General features: G+C 41.2%; 2 protein-coding genes across 3 annotated transcripts; one reads left to right on the top strand and one right to left on the bottom strand.

Moving 5' to 3' along the window:
- Nucleotides 1–3,593: 3,593 nt before the first annotated feature.
- On the bottom strand, nucleotides 3,594–10,462 carry LOC1279400 (glycoprotein-N-acetylgalactosamine 3-beta-galactosyltransferase 1). 2 transcript variants are annotated; one of them, XM_061663096.1, is made up of 6 exons: nucleotides 10,042–10,462; nucleotides 8,206–8,741; nucleotides 6,676–7,074; nucleotides 6,467–6,605; nucleotides 6,021–6,399; nucleotides 3,594–5,940 (listed from the first exon to the last, which is right to left on the bottom strand). In XM_061663096.1, exons 2-6 carry the CDS (start codon nucleotides 8,222–8,224, stop codon nucleotides 5,635–5,637), a joined length of 1,242 nt encoding a protein of 413 aa, XP_061519080.1. In that variant the 5' UTR covers nucleotides 8,225–8,741; nucleotides 10,042–10,462; the 3' UTR covers nucleotides 3,594–5,634. The 2 variants fall into 2 exon arrangements, with proteins under 2 accessions (XP_061519080.1, XP_319116.5); XM_319116.5 differs by lacking the exons at nucleotides 8,206–8,741; nucleotides 10,042–10,462 and adding an exon at nucleotides 7,161–7,264.
- A 584-nt stretch (nucleotides 10,463–11,046) lies between these two features.
- On the top strand, nucleotides 11,047–15,265 carry LOC1279402 (SWI/SNF-related matrix-associated actin-dependent regulator of chromatin subfamily A containing DEAD/H box 1 homolog). The gene is made up of 7 exons (XM_061663095.1): nucleotides 11,047–11,588; nucleotides 11,914–13,367; nucleotides 13,434–13,580; nucleotides 13,706–13,863; nucleotides 13,932–14,079; nucleotides 14,170–14,671; nucleotides 14,772–15,265. Exons 1-7 carry the CDS (start codon nucleotides 11,525–11,527, stop codon nucleotides 14,903–14,905), a joined length of 2,607 nt encoding a protein of 868 aa, XP_061519079.1. The 5' UTR covers nucleotides 11,047–11,524; the 3' UTR covers nucleotides 14,906–15,265.
- The last annotated feature ends 686 nt before the right edge of the window (nucleotides 15,266–15,951 follow it).

Here is a 15,951-nt window from a genome sequence, read left to right on the forward strand (position 1 = left end):
GCTTCACAGCTGACTTTCATCAGGAAACGGCATGGACGGCATGTGTGATACCAACTGCTAACCACGCTGTTACAGTTTGTTCGTGATGTGAATCACGATTTTGAAGGTGAAGACAAGCACTTTCGATTAAACAAACATTGACGATGATCATTTTCATTCGAAGGGGATGCACGCCATGCTAAAGACATGTGAGTCAAATTACACTTGTTGATTATTTTCTTATGTTGATTGCTAGCGAATTAGATCTTAGTTTGTATAAACAGAAATATTTTAGTAGAATATTATTGTAAAGGAAACTATCTCTAGTTCTGTCCAATAAAAAATGCTGAGCTATATATTTTATCTGAGAAATAATTCCTCTTGTTAACGGGGATTCACGCTTATCCGTTCGTTGAAGTCTTTCATTGCTTTGTGTCAAAAAATAGACCATACGCGCGAAAAAATGCTCTCGCAGTTTAGTTTAGTTTAGTTTAGTTTAGTTTATTAAGTTTACTTCCTGCTCATCGTAAAACTCTCTTTAAACTTCTCTCATTTGGCATTTTCTTAGCTCATCGCTCACAGATCGAGAGCACCGCTAAAGCTCACAAGAAATGAGCTCCAGCTGAGTGCAACATCACTTTCAGTTTCATTTTTCTGATGCATTTTTTATGCTTTCCTTCATCCATCGCAACGTTAACAAACAGCAACGGTGGAGGAAAACTCTCGCTGCAAAAAGATCTTCGTACCAGCTTCGGCGAGCGAGCAAGAGAGACGGTATGCAAGGGCAGCAAATGTTACCGTGCTGTACGGCAAGGGACTTGATCTTCGGTATGCTGCTGCCATCGGGCGCACCAGACCAGACGCACAGGCAACAATCGACCGCACCGCATAGCAGGCTTTTGCAATTCATCATTGTTTCATCATCATTCCGAAGGTAGCGGCGACCCAAGGCGAAGAAGGTAACGTTTGAGGGGATTAAACCTCCGTGGTTCATCGTTTTGCGAGCTTTTTTCCGTTTCTTGGCGTCGCACACACCGGCACTCGGTCAGTCGCGTGTTCATTGAGCGACCTAAAGATGAAAAGTGGAAGGAAAATCCAACAGCGGTGTGCAAGTGTGTGTGTGAGCTTGGCAAAGGCATCACTACGCAACGAGAGGAAACATGAGGGTAATGGAATCCGCCAGAATCGCTACACTATGGAAGAAGCCAGCAGCCAACTGCCCGGGTGGCATCGTTCGTTAATTATTGCACATACATACATATACTCACATTGCGTTGCGCTTTATCTCCGGTCGTATTGCTTATTATGTAACTTGGCTTCTTTGTGCCTTGGTGGTGTCGCACGGTGTTGTGCTAGGTGACGATCTCCACTAAAGATGCGAAGCGGTGCATGAAGGTGGAGGAAATTCTTTAACCACAAACGGACGACCTCCACAGCCACGTTCTCAACCTCAATGTCCGAGGTGTCGGGGAGGGCGGATAAGCGGTGTTGTTGGTGATGAGTTTTGATTAACTTCCATTATCGGTGTGCGCATGTACGATCAGCTCGCGTCTGCTTAATCAAGCTAAAGTGTGCCACCAGCACAGCGGCACCCTCGTCGTCATCGCGACGAAACAAACGACTTGAACGCCGGGTACGGCTACAAACCCTAACCTCCCCTAACGCGCACAGCCAAACAGGGAAAAGCGTTCAGTGTGCACGGACTGGTGCTAATTGGCTGCTTTGGTGTTAGTAACGCGGTGCGGGAATGTTTTCACTTTTCAGTGCCAGTAGCATAGTAAGCTATGCCACACGCATACGATATATGAACATGTTTTGTCTCTATCTCTCTCTCCTTCTTTCGCTCACTCCCGATTTAGGCTGACTATCTTGACTCTTGCAAGCGATTCAACTTAGGATGGGGGTTTTCATGCCTCAGCAATACGCACAACTTCTAAGACTACGTTTTGCAAATTTAATATTATTATCTGTTTCTTGTATCGTTATAGAGTGCAATCAGAAAGCAATAGAGACAAAAAGAAAAAAAATGAATTTCGAATCCGATCACGACACGAGTAACTTTCGAAAGCTTCCAATGGTGGTGCACAGTCCAAACAAGATCTTACGACCGACTATCACTATATACGGGCAGAAAACGAGACAGAGTATGATACAAAACCAACATCCTCACCTACCAAAAGCAATGCAAAATGGTGATTACTTATGAGATTTTTTTTTGCCTTGTAATTAGTAGCATTCAAAACATCGTCTTAAATTGCTTCGTTAAAAATGAGGAACTGTAAACTCGAACCGTTTGTCTTTTAATTTCAGTCGCGGAAATCGATTCGAGCCCGCAACCAAGCACTTGAAATTGTGCCCCCGGGGGGCTGAACGATGGGTAACGGGAAAATAACAAAAAACATAAGAAACGAGCACAAGGCAAATAAATGGCACTCTTCTACACAATACACACCACTGCACACTCACACATACACTTATATATACACACTTAAGGCTTGGAGATGTCCGCTGCATGCGTCTCCCCCCGGGCGCGGAGGGTAAGGATGCAAAGGAATGGAGCTGGAGAGGCCACTATGACAAGACAGTCACAGTCATACGCTGGTAATCACCCGAAAACCACCCCTAAAACCTCGTCTCGGCACAGCCACTTAGGCTCCGGTCGCTGCACGTTCGATAGATGCAAAGCTGAACGAAACCACGAAAACGAGTATACGACGACAAAAACACCCCAAATCCGTCCCAGCCGAGAGACCCACCAATACAAGCACGTACGGACGAAAGGAGGGCGGGTGTGCGGGACGCACGCTTTTGTCGAGTTTCGCGGCCAGAAAGTCTAAGAAAAGCGAAAGCACAACCGAACGGACCGAGATGTAAACGAAGACTTCGGTGTAGCGTTGGTGATCTCGCTGGTTTTAGGGGCTGGTTTTCGCATCGCGCGCTCAACTCAACGATCGCGCTCACCCACGGAGAGACGGAGAGAATGAAGTGCGTGAGACTCGCTTTCGCGAAACGCGCGAGTACTTAGGAGGTTCGCTAAGTCTCTTACTGCACTCACACATACACATATGGATTCCAGCGGATTAGTCAGATAGTCAAGAAATAGAAACATAAAAAATACTTTAGCCGGTAAAGGTATCTCATTTCGTCGAAAGAGAGAGAGAGAGAGAGAGAGAGAGAGAGAGAACTCCCATGCAACGATCGATGAGTTTCTTCCAACTAAATCGATGCATATTTAGCTACATCTTAGTATATTAGCATATAAGCATTAAGAAAATTGATCATTATCGATTATGTTTTCAAATTAAACATTACCTATTTCTTGCCTTTCGGCCACTGCTACAAGGCAATCGGTTAATAAGGTGCAACCTAAAGATCAATAGTTACTTATACGGTGTGCATTAGTTTGTCACTCAATTGTACGCCTTTGGGCAGTGGCTGAGCCGCATAAGCATTGTTGAGTTTGCACTAAGCAGTTGTAGTTAGACAAGCAAACTACTGTTTAACACACTGCTCCTGCTCACGGTGTTTATATAGCCCGGCAGCATCCGCCAGACAGCTTGACGGTTGTTAGCGCTTACTCATAAGCACATCTTTATCTATCCTTTAGAAGTCAATTTTTTACTTTAGTAAAGATTTATTTTTCATATGCTTTGCTATGTGTAAATGCTTACAGCTCGACTTTGTTCGATCTTACAGAGTATTTTATAGTTTTCTTGGATGTATTAGCCCTGCGACAAAACCTCATCCTGTCCGTTTCTGCGATTCTTACAATAGCTTTAAACTGTTGATATTACTATTGCTATTCACGTCTCAATTTATATAGCTTAAGAGCTACTGCAACTTAAATCAACTACTAATATTCCTGAATGTGATGGCAACTTGTTAATATTCTTGTTTTTTTTTTGCGTGTTTGATACAACAAACGAAGGAAAATACAAAGAACACATTTTTCCACAACATTGCGAGGGATATTTTAAAATAAAGCAAACACATAGGTGTTTACGGGAACGGAAATTCATGCGCTCTATAACAGCACACTTATCGAAACCAGTTAAATGTTTTTTTTAAACAGTCAACTGAAAAGCTGAAAACATTACTTCATATCATTCTGATTCAACTGCCAGTCCGTCTTAGTTAAACCTTGTTATAAAGAAGTTGAATTTGATATACATATCAATAAAAACATTCTCTTTTCAACACTCAGAATTGGGAAAATGTAAATTTTACAGAAACGTTTCTTACTGTTCTTCATTTAATCATATAAAGCTGGGTAATCTTTTCGAGTACAAGAGATGCCATGAGCCTTGTCGAGTTGTCGTATGCCTTGTTCGTAGTACAAAGACATAATGATGTAGCCATGAAGACCCAAGAACGCATTAGAGCCATTTAAGAATAAACGACTTTTCTGAGTTTTTTTATATGAATGCCTCAAAGCTATCTCACAGTAAACAAAATTAGTTTCGATAAAGACAGCACAATATAAAACTAATAGAGTATATGTCCGCTAAGGTGTATCAACTGACAGGCGCATAAAAAAGAGAGAAAACACTGTAGATGCACTGTTTTCATTGCCATCTGTTGTGGAATTGTAAGTATTAAATATATTGTAAATGATAACTGTTTTAGATCATGCCAATTTTGACCATTTCAAAATAAATTTTTGCATCTGCATTTGCGTAAAGTGACATCTCCTTTATATGATTTCTCTTTTCGCATTAATATACCCTTTTGTTCGTTTCCTGATGGTTAACATTTGACGTTTAAATGATTTATAACTAAGATACATTCCGGTTACCAAACGTCTAGTTAAAAAGCACTCCAGTAAAAAACACCAAGTTAGTAGTGAACACATACCATATCAGGATTCACTGATTCACATTTCGAAACACCGGTTTTTGTTATTCATGCAATGTCTGATAGTTCAAATATTTTAGAAAATAAACAATGATAAGAAACATTCAAATCATTCAAATATTCAGATTACGATGTATCCGAATGGATTTACAAAATCTTATTTACGGAATTGATAAGAAACGTTTAACGCAATAGAAACATAGCGATTAAAGGAGCATTCACAGATGGAAACGATTGATTGTTCAAAAGGATATTCAAAAGGTAAATCCCTAATTTAAAAAAATAAAATAAAATAATGCAAAAAGTCCAGGAATAAAACAACAACTTAGTTTTGAGGAGACAAACTAGCATTTTGAACACTCGCAAGCATTTCCTATAATAGTATAGTTTATCTAAACCGCAGCAGTCTGATAATGTTTGGTATAAGGAGGAAATTTACCTCTTTTTGCTGCAAAAAGTATATATCATTAATGAAAGAAATTCAGCCCTTCTGTTTGTGGTTCTTACTTTCCTGTTATGTATAGGATTTTGTTTTTTTTTACGTTAGAGTAATTCTTTGTTTTACATGAGAACATTCTTAACACTAAATGACATTCTTTTCAAGCGAAATTGCATCCCCCATCTACTCACTCATTCATAGCAAGCACCCTGCAAAACCATTCACACACCACGTTCATTCATTTGCTAACAGCAAACTATCTCCAAACATTCCATTATACACTCGAGGCGCAAGTTCGCTCTACTTTGCTCTCGACCCATGTTGTGATAGAATTTGGTATTACGCACTACACCTAAATCTTACTAGGTATTTGGTTCTTTAGCTTTCATATCACTAAATGTAACTTCCTCCTGCATTTCATTTCCGGCTTTGCCACGGTTACTGCTGACTTTGTACCGTCGATGTTGCTGGGCTGACGGTTTGGGGGTGGTTTTCCCCAGATCGTCCACTCTTACAATATCACCTAAACTGAGCTTCTTTGGTAAAGGCTGCGAGTGTGCAACGATGCCGTACGGTCGCAGATGATAGATCAAATAGTCTAGCACGTACATTTGATTCGGTGACACGTAGTGGAAAGAGATGGCATTATCCGAACAGCATTCGAGACCCTGGAGGAAAGCGAAATCAGTAAACAATATTAGTGACCGGTTCGCTGCACGATATTGCGTTTTTTGTTGTTGTTGCATACCTCATCCGGCTTGTAGTATGTGTATTTTAAATACCAAAAGTCTTTGTCCACGTGATTTGGGATAAGATGGTGCTCAGGTACAAATGGGAAAAATCTTCCCCGCCCGACCGTATCCCTTGAATCACCGGCCAACACTTTCACTGCTTCCATGCATTTTCCCAACTCCACGTCCTCCGCACCGTCACTATCTTGCCGACACAAGGGGCTGGGAATGGCATCTTCGACAAAGCGTTTCACCGCCTCCTTGCTTAGCACATATCCCGCTCCACCGGACATGTAACCTTGCTTTACGAACGGCTTAAAGCGGCACCCAAAATAGATCGGGTGAGACGGCGAGTACGAGTAAAGCATGTAACGCAAATTTTCCACGACCACGTACCTGGAAATGAGACCAATGTTTTAGTGTTAGTAATCGCAGTTGTTGTCTATCTCGAAATATGCCTTACGTGTCATCGTCTGCCTTCATGAACCAATCAGCGTCGTCCAGATGGTTCTGATAAATATACTTGAAAGCTTCTTTCGTTTTCGCCCACAGATTATTGCGACCTTCGCTCACAGGCAATGCGACGGAGTCTATGAGGGGATCTGTGGAAAGTGTGAAACAGAATTAGTAAATATTTGAACAATACGATTCCATCGCAAAAAAAACCCATACCTTCTACGGAACTCATGAAAAGTACTTTGTTACACCGACCAGCCCACGTGCGCTTCACGTGTAACGCTTTCGATTTGTGATTGCTCGGATTGGTCATCACCCAACACAGGACGCGCACTTCCCGATGCAACTGTTGCGCAATGGATGCATTTTCGTGCGCGTGCGCTTCTTCGTGGGCTGCATGCTGTCCAACATCCTGCTCAGGGCCGGAGGCTCCACGCAATTCGTTCCCGGTGTGCGGGTCACTTACGATCGACGGTGGCTCGCGCTGACGATAACTCTCGGGCATCCATGGTTGGCGTAAAGTTGTAGATGATATAAAGGTGGCAAACATAAAGCCCAGTACAGTGCCAAACAGTAACGTAATGAATGTTCGAGGATGACTGCCATTTCGTGGACCTGAAATAAAACAGAGTTGAATGTTACATATGTATCTTATTGTTACCTGTTTTATTTATTTATTTTTATTTTTTAATGTTTCTAACCCAAGAGAGGCACGTTCATCTGCATTTTAAGATTGACTAACTTAGCAGGGAGATTGAGTTTGAGTGGTTTCAAACGAAGAAGCACAGAGCCCAAGCACAAACCACTTTTTGGGAAACAGCTGTGTAACTGCTATGCATAATGTGCTTTTCGTTTCATTGTTTGTTAAGAATGTTTTACCCCACCGACGTAAACACACGCTGGTGCAAATATGTGAGGCAATGCTCGTTTGAAGGTAGCAGCTAAGGTTTACAAAACATTCTGCCGTTCGTTCTGTCAACGACGCATAAACTTATGAGAGCCATGTGGCACACAATGTGAAAAAAATACCAGATTTTATTGGGGCACATTCAAAGCTTCAAATACCACCATGACCTGACGGCGCAGTGACGAGTAGAATGTTGCCACGTGATAACCACTGGTTTGGATCGAAATCTATCAACGAAAGTGTTGCCAAGAACGTGACGAAACATAACATTTTGTTTGTTTTGTCTTTGGTGAAGGGATTGTGTGTGTGTTTTTTTTTTCATTCATTCAATTCATTTATACGGCAAAACACGATCGAGACGTGCTGCATGATCAATAAAGACCATAACACGACAAAAATGAGTCTAAAGATATCATCAATTTTAATGAATCACTCTTCTGCTTTTATTTTTTTAATTTTTCAAAAACTTTCATCCACACACAGACTAGTCTTTCGACTAACGATCATTCCATTAGTAATTCTAGATAGTAAAACACAAAATATATTAAAGTCTAGAAGATGAACAGTTAAAAATGAGTATAATTAAATATAGGAGCTTTAGGCGTGAAAGAAAATGAACATTATTGTTTTCATTAACAAACTATTTAATAGCAGCTTACAATGTAATGCTTGGACTGTGTTGTAGAGTTCTATACCTTTATCTTAGAAAACTATGTAGTTTTTTAAAGCAAATTGAAGCTGTCGTCTTTTTGTTTTACGACTATCTATTTATGAACTTATAGACGGGCCTGTGATAAATGTACTCTATCCTACAATATGTATAAAAATAAGATACATACCCAAATCAGGAATTTTCATTGCGTTGAATGATGTTTTCTTTTCCAATGGTATCCAATGGTATCAGGGTGCTATGTTACGTTTTTATCAGTGCACTAGTATGAATTAAGATTCTAATGACCATAACCATTTGCCGTAACTTTGGCTCTAACTGTTCAGCACACAGCACAGCTGTTACTGCCAATGAGTGTAGCTTAATTTCATTATAATATCAAACGAGTATTCCTTAGGTTACACATTTACCACTGTGATGACTCGTTTTGATGCTTTTATACAACGGTCATACGGCTCCGATATTTAGCACAACATTAAAGCACAACAACGAAGGTCGGTCGGCGATCCGATAGCGTATTGTTCGCATGTGTATTGGTTGATGAAAATCTAAATGAGCTCGCTCGGCCCACTGGTCATTATCATTAGCAAACACCACCGATTTGTCGCTATTTTACCCGTTTATTTCACTATTTGCTCGTAGACTTCCGGCAAATTTGTTTCCGTCCGACAGTAATCGTGATAGTATGGATGTTAGCCAGCACTCCTGTAAATGAGATATAAGCGATAGATTAAATATCGATCGGTGTTAAAACAACCAGTATCGTATGCGTCCACAAAAAAAAAAAAAAAAGTACTGCCCTCTTGGTGAAACTACACTACAAAATGAATGCAAACGTAGATCAACGACACCGCGAACAACCAAAAAATACTAGTTACAGATGCACTAGCGCACCAGATCGCAAACGCTCGTTTATATGTAAATTAAATAATTCCTGCTTGTCCTAGCTCTTCTATTCTCTTGATGATGCGTACTCGAGCTGGTATTTGCTTATGGTTGAAATAAACCAAATTACAAACATGCTAATTTATGCAGGTCAAGCTTTGTTCACAAATAATGGACCGGACAGAACGTTACGGTTCCGTGTGTTACAGCGTTCACGAGCACATATGCAACAAGAGATAATTATTGTTACAACAATACTTTGGTTGACTGATCTAACTGGACTGAACATAGAATATCGTCACCTATTTTATAAATTCTTTTTTTTTTAAATTCATCCAATGTAAACCATACCAAGAGCCCAGTTTTTACCACCAAATATGAAAAAAAAAACACTGGAAAAACTCTCACAACACAACTGAAACCAACGAATGAGTTCAAAAATTAGTATCATGGTACATATATGAAACTCAGATCAATCTAAAACTCAATCGGCTCTCCCGTAGGTATAGGACGGGCATAATTATACATTCCTTACCGGCTTTTGGGGATGACTAGCGTACAACAATTATTTGAATTACAGTAATCATACAAACACACAACGCACTTCAAAAGACTTCATTGGGCAAGCGTCTACGATAAGACATTTCTGCAAAAGTAATTAAATAATAATGCTCGCAATTTATGAGGAAACGGCTTTGATGTGAAACCCATGTTTTGGCGATAAAAGTAATGGTAGTTGCAACAAAGCGTTGTTTTGCTGTCGAATCTCTTATCAGGCCGTTTCTATGTGCTATTTACTCGAATGAATCAGGGAGGAATATGCTATATGCGTTGTATAAATTTACATTTCTTCGCCCTACACATACGCCTTCCATAGGGGGGTGAAATCACAAAATGTTGTAATAAGTGTGTGTTCCGAAATGATAAAATCGCATGAAATGAATACCACCGGAAACGACAATATGGATGCGTCTGTATCTTCTTTCAAGCAACATCAATTTGGATCAATAAAGGCTAATTGAGTATCTAGGGGATTAGAAAGACCCAAACACAGGAGGCAGTGACGCTAGGATACGAAGAAAGACTGGAGAAAGGCCACCACTTCATTCACCATACTCACCGGCTAGCAGCACTGAACAACTCAGTTAGTTGCGTGCATCTTTCGGAAGAATCCTACAAGCCAGCAATGGTCCATGCACACAGGAAGCTGGAAAGTGATAAGCCGAATCGCGATGTGACTAGCAATGTTGTTGCCCATGCATTTGCCGTATGCTTTGCATGTTGCGGTGTACAGCCTCACTTTTCACAGCGCAAGATCACCATCGGTAGGGCCCTGTTTAGAATGAGATTCTGCGAGATTCACAACTCAACTACGGCAATTTGTTTCCGGACGCCCCTATCGAGAAAAGTCCGCACACCGCGGCTAGCAAAAACACAAAACACAGCTTGGACTCTTTCGATTGCAAAAAAGGCACCAACAAAAGCAATCTACAGCTGTCAAGCGAATCGCGTACAGTCTGTTCCCGAGTTATGCGGTTCTCGACTCGGAGATACGCCGTTTTTTAAATTTGACAGATCAAATGTATATCAAATCAGTAAAATATGCTTAAGAATTTTCCAATGCAGTAAAAATTACATTTTTGGTAATTAAATTTAGGTGAAAAAAACGTGAAAAACGAATAACGCGGATTCCTCGGGAACGCATAAACTGCGTATATCGGGAACAGACTGTAATTGACAGAGGCACATGTTTAGGTTACCTAGGGTTTAGGAGTGGAGAACGTATGCCCTTGTCACAGCATCAAAAGAGATTGAAGTATTTTTACAATTTGAGACCTTTATTAGAAAACTATGAATCAAACAATTTGTTTTACGGTTTTTACTTGAATAAGCATTTAATCTTGAATAAACTTGAATAAGGAGAAATAATCAAATATGGTTGAATTGTTGAACGGCAATTTTACTGTAGTAGTTTTTTTAATCAAATATTTTTCGTGTGCTTAAGTAAAAGTTTATCAATAATTTGAAGCATCAGATTTCATGCAATATTATTTAAAGTTGAATGAAAATTTTTAGCAACACATTTTTGTTGTGGCTCACGAAATAACATCACGCACACCACTAAACATGATCAGCTGTCAAAAAGCGTCGGCTTTGCGAAATAAAAAGAAAAAAAAGTTAAATGAAGCTGTGAAACAAGATCGTGCTCCACTGTGCTGTGTCGAAGGGAGAAGAAAATCGAATGTTTTTCGAGAAAATTCATGTTCCACAAGTGTACAGAACGACATTGTGAATGATTAGATAAGTTTTATGTGTGCATGTTGCCGGCAAGAACGACTGCAATCGTTGTAAAGTTTTGGCTTTCTGTGCTTGAGACATTTGTAGTTTCCTCTTGTTAGGTTTTTGTTGTGTTAGTGGGTTCGTGGTTTGAAAATTACGTGTATTGTGCCTGTGTGTGCGTGTGTTTATTGTGCGTACGGAAGAAGACGCGTTTGGCGGGATCCAGAAAGGTGCTTTCGACACGAGATCTACAAACGGAAGCTTTTACCATCTGCAATCAAGGGGTGCTTCTAGGCAGGTTCATCTCCACGGCAACCGAGATCATGTCGCTGCGCGGATTCAGAAAGCCTGCACAGAACGGGAATGCCGATGGGAATGAAGCTGGAGGTAAGCAGGGGATGGTCAGATAATTGATGCAGTCAAACAAACGATCTGTTTATGCTTTGGCGAAGGATACACACCTTAGTATGCAAGCCGAGAGCGTCATGGAAGTTTAATCAGCCGGCTCCAATTTTGGATGTATTATGCCGATGTATTAGCTCCGCAGCGCAAAAATGTTTCTGTTTGTTTTGATAAATGAAAGCAGTTTTAGTCGAATGTTTTGCTGTCACTTACCCGGCCATACCCGACCCAAAATTAGCACTGTTTTACAAATTATTTACATATTTGCTACGAATAAATATGGCTCACAATATGGCTTTATTCATTACAGATGGAAAGCTTTCCCTTATCCCGGGAAGAAAGCGCATTCAGATGATGGGAGATAGTGATAGCGAGAGTGATGCATCAACTACCCCGATTAAACCAGTACCGATCCCGGTTGTTGGTGCTGTAAAAGAGAATGGTGCTACCAAGTCACCAGCAGCACTTACGATTAAGGAAAAAGAGCTGCGACTTCAAAAGGTAAGGCAGGCCTGCATGGAGGTCGATGCAATGCTGCTACAATCCTCGTTGGTATCCAATGAGTGGGATGTTGACAAAGCGATAGAAGAACTGAAAAAGACTGCCGTCAAACGAAAAATCATCGTGAGCCCATCGCCCGTAAAGCCGGCGACCGCCGAAACGGCGACTAATGGGAAGGAAAAAAATCAGCAACAAGCGAAGAAGCGACGTGTGCAGGAACCGAACAGGAGCGATGACGAAAGCGACGTAGACTCGGACCGTCCTGCCGAGCAGGTGTTTGACAGCGATGAGGACAGTGATGGTCACGGTGGAAGCTACAGCCATGGGAAGCTGTCAAATGAACGCAAAAATGTACTCGAATTCCTTAACACTGCCGGGTTGAACGAGATGATATGTGTGAAAACATTGTCAATGAAAAAGATCGAACTGTTGCTAGAACAGCGCCCTTTCAAGGATTGGTCGAATCTGGTGGACAAGCTGAAATCTCACCGATCGCTTCAAACGGATATATTGAACTACACGCAGGAGTATTTGACGCGACGTAAAAACATAGCAGCAATGATGAGCAAATGTAAAAAAATCACCAAAAAGCTTGAAGAGGCAATAGCGTCCGGCAGCGGCACGTTGGTGGAGCAGCCGGGAAACATAGCGGATGGATTCAAGTTAGCCGAGTATCAACTGGTTGGCTTGAACTGGCTCACGATCATGTACCGGCACAAAATGAACGCCATCCTGGCGGACGAGATGGGTCTCGGAAAGACGATCCAGATCATTGCGTTCCTCGCCTGGTTGAAGGAAAATAATCACCAGGAACGACCGAACCTGGTAGTGGTACCATCTTCCACGATGGACAACTGGGAGCAGGAGCTGGTCAAGTGGTGCCCCGAGCTAGTGATACTGAAGTACTATGGAAGCCAAGCCGAGCGACGCATGATACGAGTGGATTGGGCCAAGAATGGTATCAACGAGGTAGACGTCGTGCTAACCACGTATCACATGATGGGTGCCTCTGGCGAGGAGAAAAAAATGTGGCGCGTAACGCAGTTCGACTATGTGGTGTTCGACGAAGCACACATGCTGAAGAACGTTCACTCCCAGCGATACCAGAACCTGATACGTATCAATGCAAAGTATCGCATTTTGTTGACGGGCACTCCGCTGCAGAACAACTTGCTCGAGCTGATGTCGCTGCTATGTTTCGTGATGCCCAAGCTAATTGGCAGCAAGGTGGAGGATATCAAAACACTATTCCAGGGCAAAGTGGTACGGGTGAAGGAAAATATGTTTTTCTTTGGAAATTATGTTAACGTAAATTTTTACCCCTTTCAGAAAACAAACAAAGGAGAAGGGGAGGAGGAACTGTCCTCGTTTGAGAAAAATCAAATTGATCGGGCAAAGTTAATTATGAAACCGTTTGTTCTTCGCCGTCTCAAAAAGGATGTGCTCGCGTTCTTGCCTCCCAAAAAGGAAGTTGTTGTAAGTGGTTGTTTTGAATAAGATTTACTTTTATTATGTCCTTTCTTTTACTTCTATCTTTCGGTCATCGATGTTGTGTTCATTTTCTTGTGATTAATTGTGCATAAATTGTATAAACATTACAGCTGAAAACCTCGATGATCGATTCACAGCAAGAAAAATATAATGAAATCGTCAACGAATACCAGAATGCAACAGGAAAAGTAAAGGATTATACCGAAATTAGCGGAATGTCCATCATGATGGATTTAAGGAAGCTTGCCAACCATCCTCTGCTGTTGAGGTAAGTGTTGAAAAAAGGTATTTTGAATTTTAAAAGCTATGTTCACCATCGATTCTTTTTACGCGCAGATACTACTATTCTGATGACGATGTACGCAATATTGCAAGAAAATTGGCAACTGATCCAGATTATAAAGGCACCAAAGAGGATGATATTTTCTATGACATTGCGTACCTGTCCGACTTTAAGCTGTACGAAATGAGAGATAAATATACGGTGAGTTGCGAAGCATTCCAGTGCCTTACTGTATCGGAAAACAATTTTCTATAGAAACATACAATTAAAACTCATTTTTGCCCCTTTTAGACATTGTACGATTTGCAGCTGCCAGAAAAGTTGATCACTTCTTCGGGTAAATTCAGACAGTTGGATGAGTTGCTGCCGAAGATGAAGGAAGAAGGGCATCGCGTACTGATCTTTAGCCAGTTTACCATGATGCTGGATATTATGGAACGATACCTAAAAATTCGTAAACATGGTTTCCTGAGGCTAGACGGTTCGACCGCCGTAACTGAGCGGCAGGAGCTGATCGATCAGTACACGCAAGATCCAGATCTGTTCATATTTCTGCTGTCCACCAAGGCGGGCGGATTGGGCATTAATTTGACCGCAGCGGACACCGTAATCATCCATGACATTGACTTCAACCCGTACAACGACAAGCAGGCAGAGGATCGGGCCCATCGAATGGGTCAAAAGAAACCCGTTACGATTTATAAGCTGATATCGGAAGGAACGATAGAGGAAGGCATGCTAATGATTGCACAGCAGAAGCTGCAGCTGGAGAAGGATGTCACGGAGCAGGACGGTAAGTGGGGCCTACCAGGGGCAGGGTGGAAGGTGTTTGCAATATATTTCCTCATTTAATCAACGTTTCCTCTTCTGACGCTTCGATCTCGCTTATAAAGGCAAAAACCCAATGGATGATCACAAATGCATGGTTGGCTTGTTGACGATGGCGCTCGGTTTGGACGAAAAGAAGGCCGAAACAATACTGAAGAACGAGTCTCCCATGAAGAAGCCGATGCAGGAAGAGTTTTAATTGCCAGCAGCTAACCGGAAGAAATATACTTACTTGGCATCGGTTTTACGTTAGCGTTACCTGAAATCCCCCGGAGCTGTGCGAAGGGGAAACAAGAACGACATGCGGCTACTAGGGCTGATTGTTAAACGTATCTCTCTTAGAATGAGAGCAAATCGTGTTGCTTGGCTAGATTATTGTGAGAAGCTCTAGCTGGTAGTTCTAGATGGACTTAATTTCTGAAGATTGCACATTTTTTTATTATTATTATTATTATATTTATACGAGCTACGGCAGATGGAGCCCTGTGAAGCAGAGACATAATGTGTAGTTGATTAATGGAAGCAAATATATTTGTCCACTATTTGTTAAGAAAATGAAGGCGAAATGACTTTCTACGTTTTTTTATTGCAATGTGTACCTTTTGACCAGTTTGGTGCGGGGCTGATTGATGCTGTTGCGACGAGAGTTGAGAAACAAAATGGGCCACGGATCTTATTTACGAGGTGAGTAAACATATCATTCGATTTCAAGGTAAGACATACCTACTGGTAATGCTATTTGAATAGGCTGGCAATGCAAATGCCAGTCAAAGTGTATAACCTTGCGGTGGCTTAATTGGTTCGACTGATGAGGGAAATGATGGGCGGATCATAATACTTCAACCTGCTTCGTTAGTCTTTCATAGGCGCTTTAAGTTGTTGATTTGGAGTTTTTAGTCTAGAATGAATGATAGTAACGACCTTCAAAAGCAATGCGGAAATATATTCTTATCTAGGTCTTGTAATTAATTATAATAAAGTACTTTAGCTAGAAGATTTATAGGACGCGTTATGTGTAGCATAAATGGTCGGCTGCTGGTGGACGACGAAATGAAGATTTTAAATAGATGCTGCTAACATTATTCCCGACCTGCATTTATTTACTTACGAGTTATGCTTGGGAAACTTAATTTATTTTTTTATTATTTATTTTATAAACCTACCATCTCTCACCAAAATCATCTACCATCTTGGGATGAAAAGAACCAACCGCAAAACTGACGGAAGAAAAGCGAAGCAGAACAC

The sequence above is a fragment of the Anopheles gambiae genome, chromosome 3, assembly GCF_943734735.2.
Source record: "Anopheles gambiae chromosome 3, idAnoGambNW_F1_1, whole genome shotgun sequence".
Taxonomy (NCBI): domain Eukaryota; kingdom Metazoa; phylum Arthropoda; class Insecta; order Diptera; family Culicidae; genus Anopheles; species Anopheles gambiae.

Coding starts and splice junctions, on each gene's coding strand:
- LOC1279402 (XM_061663095.1), top strand. CDS start 11,525: ATGTCGCTGCGCGGATTCAGAAAGCCTGCACAGAACGGGAATGCCGAT. Junction 13,864..13,931: donor AACCATCCTCTGCTGTTGAG/GTAAGTGTTGAA, acceptor TTTTACGCGCAG/ATACTACTATTCTGATGACG. Junction 14,672..14,771: donor GGATGTCACGGAGCAGGACG/GTAAGTGGGGCC, acceptor TCGCTTATAAAG/GCAAAAACCCAATGGATGAT.
- LOC1279400 (XM_319116.5), bottom strand. CDS start 7,185: ATGCAGATGAACGTGCCTCTCTTGG. Junction 7,075..7,160: donor GATGAACGTGCCTCTCTTGG/GTTAGAAACATT, acceptor GTTTTATTTCAG/GTCCACGAAATGGCAGTCAT. Junction 6,400..6,466: donor ATGAAGGCAGACGATGACAC/GTAAGGCATATT, acceptor TCTCATTTCCAG/GTACGTGGTCGTGGAAAATT.